The sequence below is a fragment of the Lactuca virosa genome, chromosome 5 (genome assembly GCF_052849685.1).
Source record: "Lactuca virosa cultivar CGN04683 chromosome 5, Lactuca_virosa_CGN04683_v6, whole genome shotgun sequence".
Classification (NCBI taxonomy): Eukaryota; Viridiplantae; Streptophyta; class Magnoliopsida; order Asterales; family Asteraceae; genus Lactuca; species Lactuca virosa.
In genome coordinates this window covers 116000591-116009275 of record NC_136430.1, presented here as the reverse complement: position 1 = coordinate 116009275, position 8685 = coordinate 116000591, and the positions used below count along the sequence as shown (strand labels likewise).

Here is an 8685-nt window from a genome sequence, read left to right as displayed (position 1 = left end):
ACGAATTATACTCTTCAGGAATAAGTATGGGTGCCCGTGAACCAGATCCCAAGCTGTTAGCAATAGAAACAGAGTTCATGTTGGAGTAATTAGCAGAAGACATTTTTTTTGTTTTGAAAGGATTTTTGAACAAGTGATATTAAAATGAAATTTTTAAAGAAAAACTTATGGAAGGTTTATAAACGCTAACCAAAAGTTTTCGACAAAAATTTCAAAGTAAATCACACAAGCTCTGAATTTTTTGTTTAAGATTTTTTTTTTTAAATTTTTTAATAATTTTTTTTTAAGGATTTTGAACAAGTGATATTAAAATGAAATTTTTAAAGAAAAGCTTATGGAAGGTTTATAAACGCTAACCAAAAGTTTTCGACAAAAATTTCAAGGTTAATCACACAAGCTCTGATACCAATTGTTAAAAATATACGATCTGATTACCACGAATATAGGCTCGGATACCAGTTACTGGGTGACAGATATATATATTTAAGGTATTTAAGATGCAAAAAAAAATAAGAAGTGCGGAATAAATATAAACTGGAAAGCTATAAATGACTGAAAGCTATAAATGAAATAAATGACAGTATTTAAATGACGTAAAGCTGTAATAAAATATATAAATATATAAATATATATAAAGTCGGTTCGTCAATAAATTGACTGAACTGGTTTAGAATTGGACTGGATCTTAATAGACTGTGTCTCTATTTGTTCAAAGTTCAATCCGGTAAGTAACAATAAGTTCTTTTTATGTAACAATGAATTGTTTACAAAACGATACAAAATACACGGGTAATGTTTTTTGTATGTGGGTATGGGGTTTTTTAAGGTGATTTGATGAGGTTGAAGTGGGTATTTGGAGGGTGGTAGAAGGTGGAATAAGGTTGTAGTTTTGGTGGTATAATGTAACAAAGAGGGTGATGTTGAAAGAGCTTTGGGTGGTTATGAATATAGATTTTCGTAGTAAATCTCTCTGGATAGCCAATTCTCTCTCGCGTCTCTCTGGGGTTTGCAGTGGTCAAAAAAATCGAGGAAAATTCCTGGATGTAGGTAAGGTCCTGAATAATTTGCGTTGCAAATCTCTCCCGTATTATCTTGTTGAGTTGTGCTCGGTGAATTTTTTCTTAACTTGCAAATTCTGAAGTCGAAAATCAGCAAGGTGATGATGGTTGTGGTGATTTGAAAGGGTTTTTGGAGGAGGTTTAAGGAGGGTATTTGGAGGGTGTTTGGAGAGTATTTTGAGGTTGTTTGGAGGTTGATATAAGGTGGTGATGGTGGTGAAAGTTTATGAAGATGATGATGTTTGATGGGTTGAAGATGAACACCTTGAGTTTGAATGAAGAAGATGAAGATGGTTGATGTTCTTCATTTTTGGTTGTTGTTGATCTTGATGTTCTTGGTTGGGAGAGTTTTTTTTTTGTGTATGGAGATGTAGCTGGAGGTATTACAAAGAAAAAGAACACACACGAACTATAGCTCACTTATTCTCTATACATACACATGTATACATATATGAGAGAACAAGAATCTTCTTCACTTGAGTGTTTGTTGAAAGTAGTGGCTGCAAGTTGTAGTAGGGTAGGAGGTAAGAACGTGGGAGTGAGTTTTGCTTTTTCATTTTTAATTCTCCACCGAGAGATATGAGTTTTAAATTCAATTAATGAATTGAATTTTCATATTTGACCCTTGAGTTTTTGAAGTCTTGACATTTTTATCTCTTGATTTGTTTTGTCTTCAAACGATCAAATATGCAGCTATTTTTCCGTCTTTGCGTATTTTTGTATTTCATAATTAAGCACGAATCCATACAACCTGAAATAACTGATAATATTTGTTAGATAATATAAAAACAGTTCGTATTATTTCAGTGATGGTCACATACAAAAATAATTTTCAACAATGTTGACCGTTGCAAACGGTCAAATCCCAACGTATACATTTTCCCTGTTTCAATAAGTGGTAACGGGCACGAGAAGTGCCATAACGAGCCGGTGGGGGGGGGGTAGTATTCCCCCGTCATAACGTCGTTTTCTGCGTCCAAGTCAGCCACCACGAGCACGAGATGTGCCCACACCGAGTACTCTAACTTGTAAGTTTTGGTGTTGATATGAATTGCTTATCTCTTAATATTTGTAGTATCCATTCTTAAGAAACGAAAATGGATGAATTATTTGTGTTTCAAGCATTTGTGTTTTCTTTTTGAGTTTACAAGAGACGTTAATAACTATAATGGATATGTTTTTAGTTAAAAAGTATGTCGGAAAAAATTTGATTTTGATTGTGCTTGTAGTAGTGCTCGAGGTATATATGGGGCCCTTTTGTCTAATTGGGGTAGACGTTAATTACTAGTATGAATGTCATTCGAAATGGAAAGTTAAAATGTTTTCCATCGGCTTACTGTGGTTAAGTGAGTTCTCAAAAGATTGCGAATTTATAAGTCGTTCAGACTTCCACTTCCAGTTTTTTTTAGAAAAGACAAATATCATTAAAGGAGGCAAATAGCAAGAAGCTACAACAAGCCAAAAGTCAACAAAACGAACAAATAGCGCAAGAGAAAGAAAAACAAAGCTAGGGGAAAAAAAGACATAATTAAGTCGAGAGATGAGTGAAAGGCGATACACTCCATTCGATCCAATTCCCACAACCAAGTCCACCTCTGTGCTTGCACCAAACATACGAGAGAGAGATAATATGGTCTGCAATTTTCGCCGGATGCACACCAATTCCTTTGAATATCTTATCATTCCTGGTTAGCCATAAATTCCAGATGAGGCAGTGAAACACCATGTTTAGTATTAACTTCTTCCTAGGACAATTTCCCCAGGTAGCCGCGTAATCTGTGAATTCCTTCACATTTTTGAACCCACTCTCTTCAATTCCACACCATTTAAGTATCCAATATTGTACCTCCCTAGAATACTCACATGTAACAAGTATATGATCCACTGTTTCTGTCTCCTTATTACACAGAGGACAAAGATTATTGGGGATGATAATTCCCCTAGTTGCCAAAGTATCTGCCACTGGAATCCTTCCCAACACAACCCTCCATATGAATCCACTTACTTTCAAAGGAATTAGCTTGGACCACCAAATTGTCGGCCCTTTGAACGAAATCAATTTTGATTCCAATAGTTTTCTCATTATTTTTCACAATATATTCACCCGTGGGGTTGAGGATGAATCTGAAACCATATTTGGAATTTTTTCAATGGTCATATTACCAATATCCAAATATAATTCCAGCAGTTCCTTCAGTTCAATACCACCTGTTGGTTCGTGTCTCCACATCCATGAAAACCCGTTACCAGAAAATCTATCCTCCAATCGACAGTTTTTAACCGTTTCTAGCGCGAACAAGTGAGGAAATTTGAGATGAAATGGAATATTACTGCACCAAATGTCTTTCCAAAACAGAATGTTACTTTGCAAACCAGGAATAAGAGCAAAAATATCCCTACAGTCGATATGTAGCTTTTCAATGGATTTCACCACCTTCGAAATATTTCACCAAACCCCATTTGTTGTTTTCCTTGCAATATATATTGCCGGTTTGTTGTATAAGTTATGTATGCTCATGACGACTTCTTTCCAGAAACTGCCATTGTCGTTCATGAACCTCCACCACCATTTGATCAATAGGGCAATATTTTGAGCAAGTAGGGAGCCAACACCGAGACCTCCTTTTGATTTTGGTGTAGTGACTGTTTTCCAATCAACCCAATGTATTTTCTTTTTGAGTTCTCCACCTCCCCATAAAAATCTACGCCTGATCTTGTCAAGATGATCAATGATTCCTTGAGGAGCCTTGAAGAGGGACATGTAGTATGTGGGGAGGCAGTCAAGAACTGATTTTATGAGGGTGAGACGACCTCCAAACGATAAGGATTTGGCTTTCTAGCTCGATAATTTGGAGGAAAATTTATCCAGAATTGGTTTCCAGTTCTTCTTTAACGCCATGTTAGCCCCAACTGGGACTCCCAAGTATGTGAATGGAAAATCACCTTGTAGACAACCAAGCACCTGGGCTGTTTTTGACAGTTCTGTCTTTGAGACCCCCACACCAAAAATACGAGATTTAAAAAAGTTTACTTTTAACCCTGATGATATATGAAAGCTTTTTAGAATTCTGGATAAGTTTTTGATGCTATCAATGTTCCATTCCCCAAAAAATATCGCGTCATCAGCATAGAATAAATGTGAGACCGAGGGGCCATCTCTAGGTAATTTGACCCCATGGAATAGTGCTTTTTCACAGGTGCTTCTAATGGGAATGTTTAGCCCTTCCATGGCCAATATGAAGAGAAATGGAGATAATGGATCTCCTTGACGGACCCCTTTGGAAATTGGAAATTCAGCCGTTGGAGCCCCGTTAACCAAAACAGATGCCTTGGAAGAAGATAAGCAACACATGATCCACCTCCTCCATTTGCAGCCGAAATTCATTTGATCCATAACTGAATCCAAGTAGCCCCAATTTATTGAATCGAACGCTTTTTCAAAATCGATTTTGAAAAGAAAGATTTTCTTTTTTTGTTGTTTTGCCCAAGATAATAATTCATTTATTATCAAGGGGCTATCGAGTATGAATCTGTTTTGGATGTATGCAGATTGCACTTTATCAACCACTAAATCAATCACCTGCTTCAATCTATTTGCCAGTAGCTTGGCCACCACCTTATACATGCACCCTATAAGGTTAATAGGGCGGTAATCCCCTAGAGATAGCGGGTCATTCACTTTTGGGATGAGAGTGATACTTGAGGAATTGCAGCCTGGGGCAATAGAACCGGTGGATTCAAAGTATTTTACAAATCGAATTATATCCCCACTGATCACATCCTAGTTTGCTTTTAAAATCTTGAAGGTATACCCATCAGGTCCGGGTGCCTTTTCCCCCCCACAGCACCAAACAACATTTTTAATTTCCTGGTCTGAGAATTCTGACTCAAGAAACGAGGATTGATCATTGGAGAGTTGCTTGAAGTTGTGATTGATGAACTTGGGTCTGTGAGTCCAATGTTCATGAAATTTGTCCGCAAAAAAATTATAAACTTCCGATTTTATTGCCATGGGATCTGAGATCCACTCTCCATTGATGTTAAGACCGTGAATTATGTTTTTCCTACTCTTTTGTTTGAGGGTGCCATGAAAGAAACGGGTATTTTCATCGCCATTTGTGGCCCATTTTATTTTGGCCATTTGCTGCATATCTAACTTCTTGAGTCGTTCAAGCTCCATTATTTTTTTTCTTATCGTCCCTCCAAGATATTCGTTGAACTTCCGTGAGTATCCTAGATTCAGCAATCGATTCCAATTTTTCCACCTTCGTATTGAGTTGTACTAATATTGAATGCTCTGTGTTTGATTTCACCTTGGTCCAGTCTCGAATGGCATTCTTTACAAATTTTAGTTTAGCAGCGAGGAATCTATCAGGAGCGCCAAATCCACGAAAGGATTCCCATGTATTTTTGAACATCACATTGAAGTCATCCTTTAGTAACCAAGAATTGAAGAATCGGAATGGGATAGGGCCAAAATTGGAATTGGAAGGTTTCAAGATAAGTGAAGAGTGATCAGAGTGATCCCTAGCAAGAGCAGTAACAGATAAGAGTGGTTGAATACTAATAAAATTCGAGCATACAAGAAATCGGTCAATTTTACTGAGTTTAAAGCCATCATCCCGCAAATATGTGAATTTCGATCCACCCATATTGAATTCGTGTAAGTCAGCTTCAGTAATGAAGCGATTGAAGTCTACAGCAGTTGCTTTACAGAACACAGAGTTGAACCTTTCATGCTCGAATCTCACTGCATTGAAGTCACCAAGAAAGACCCAGATACCCGAGAGTCCGTTTTTTAATGTAATGAGTTCAGACAATAATGCCCTCTTATCAGTGGTAGATTGGGGACCATAAACATTTACAAATGTGGTTATTCCTGGAACACCCTTCCAGTACCCAGAGATTGCAAGGTAGTTTCTTGATGACATAATGTTAATTTTAGAGAAAATAGTAGGATCCCAGATACAGAAAAGACCACCCGATCTGCCAGTAGGGTTTACAGCTGCAAAGTCAAAGTCGGACGACCCCCAACATCCAACGAAATCAATTCGATTATAATCTGTGACTCTAGACTCTTGTATACCAATGAAGTCAATCATATGTACTTGTTTAAGCCTTCTAATCCAATCAACCTTGTGGGATTCACCCACACCCATGATATTTAAGCTTAGAGCATTCATTGATCACCGTTTGAGACACCATCACCCATGACTGCTTTGGAAGTGTTTTCATCCAACATACCAACACAATCCTCTGAAATCTGAAATCCCACTTCATTTGCAATGTGGATGAGGCTGACGACCTCGTTAGAGGAGGAGCACTCATCAGTTTCTGATGAGGTAATGTTGTTGACTGAAACATTTAGGTCGAAGGAGGGAGCGTGAATGATTGGAGGTATGGGCTGCGATCTAGGCGGGGGGAGAGGGAGATCAAGAAAATCAGGCAGTAATCTTCGAACAGGGAGAGAGCAAGAATGATCGTTTCTCTCAATTTTGTCCAACTTTCTCTTTTTGGAGAAGGAACCCCCAAAATTACAAGAGGGAAAATCGACGCCTTGAACCGGATTAGGAGTAAATGGGCCAGATGGGGATTGGGCTATTGAATTTGTAGCATGCCCAACAGGTGAGGTGGGCCGCCTACCATGATTCCTTGTTATCTGATCATCCAAATTTCCATCCGTTCCGTTGATATTGTCGGTATTGGATAACTCCTTTGAGTTCTCCGTATTAATGATATTATTATCCCCAGGTGACTTATCAGAATCCGTATTTAAAGCAAAATTTTGATTTTCGATGTACGCCACACCATCGGAGATTGCCGGTGACGGAGATGCAACAACACCACCAACTGCATCTGGATTGTCATTCACCTTAGCATCCATCACAATTTCTCCTTCTTCCACGTCCATATGATTAACATTTTCCCATGTTTCTGATATGCCATCATCGTCTGAATCACTTTTCTTGATCTCATCATCATTTTCTACAGTCTTAGAACTGGTTTCGGAGTCAGATTCATAATATTTGGAAAACGGTTGCCAAATATCTTCACATTCGACCACACCCACTGTGTAATTCTTACCATTAAAGGAACAGTTTATCTCCTTGTTTATTAGTAGTTTATCACCTGTTAGGATCCTAGCATGTGAGGACGTAAGATCGATGTTATGCCAATTTTGACAACCGTCAACTTCAACAATCTTGCCAAGTCTACCAACAACCAAGCTGACATTCTCTTCAGACCTCAGATGAATGGGAAGACCAATTACCTTAACCCAAGCGATTCTTTCAAATGGCAAATTATCGATAATCTCAGATTTGAGCCATCTGAACCATCTATTCCATGCATTTTCATTCTTTAAATATCTAGTAGCTGCATCCTGTGAAGAGAATCTCAATAACACTTTCAGGCCACCATCATAGAACACATGACATGGTACTTCCCCATCGACATTGAGAAGCTTGGGGAGGTTACTGAGGTGTTGAAAGTTCGAGACCTCGCCCAAGAGTAGCCAGTCACTTTCCATTACTGGAACACGTTTGAGATTTACCAATGGAGTCTTGGACGTATTCGTTCTACCGGTAACAACATCTGCAAAGGATTTGCCCTCACTTGTCTTTTTCCATCCACCAACATCCTTATTGATCTGTGGTGGCCGAACGTGACGAAATGCTTGCCCATGAATCTTATGGTTCGGCTTCTTCTCATACTTGGCGATGTTTACCTTCATGATACAGTGCCCACATCTTATTTGGTTCAGTGAGTTTAGCATCACCTGTACATCTTTGGTCCCTTCATATTTCACGAACGCGAAATATGAACCCGCTTTGTCTTTTCTCCCAGGAATATAGATGTCGATGTCGACTATCTTCCCAAATTTCCGAAACGCCTCGCTTAACATGGTTGTAGTGGTGCCGTATTGTATATTCGATACGTAGAAGGGGGTGATATGTTTTTCCTCAAGTGGTTTTCTCCGGCAAACCTCCTTCCAGGTTCCGGCATCATTCCCTTGACCCTCCGTCTCCCTAGAGAGCATAGTTTGGAATTTCTTTTACTATTTTATAAACCGATAGAATTGATAGTTTTTCCATTTCCAGTTGGTGTGGCTCGTTCTATGGAGTTGACTCGAGCTATATTTTTTTTTGGGGTGCTCATTCTCATGAAATGAATCTTTCTTGATAAAACATTTGCCATTCCAAAAAATAAAATTGAAACATACACACAAAAGGTTTTTGGACCATTTCTAACTAACCATTTTCCGCCATCACAATTAATTTTAACTTAATAACCTTAAAAAGTTAAGGACTTAATATCTATAGATATACGGGTATGTTTGTTTTAATGCATAAATTTTGTCTTCACGGTTTAAGTTAATAAGTAACCTTTATACATTCAGACAGCTCTATTTACCAATTTACCCCTACATTTTTTTTGTCCCACCTATTCCCAAACCATTTTTTCCTTTCATTCCTTTTTTCTCCTTCACCAGTAGATTGGTTTGGTGTGGATATTTAATTTAAAACTATATTTGTGCATTTTCAGAATCCCAAGTTTTTTTAATTTGATTTTAACGAAAAAAAAATTAAAAGATATGCAAGAACAATTTGATTTGACGCAATTCCTT

The 8685-nt window shown here is 38.0% G+C and overlaps 1 protein-coding gene across 1 annotated transcript; it reads right to left on the bottom strand.

Annotated features, from left to right (window-relative positions):
- Window positions 1-2586: 2586 nt before the first annotated feature.
- Window positions 2587-3141, bottom strand: LOC145111644 (uncharacterized). The gene has a single exon (XM_079047905.1). It carries the CDS (start codon window positions 3139-3141, stop codon window positions 2587-2589), a length of 555 nt encoding a protein of 184 aa, XP_078904031.1.
- Window positions 3142-8685: the final 5544 nt, after the last annotated feature.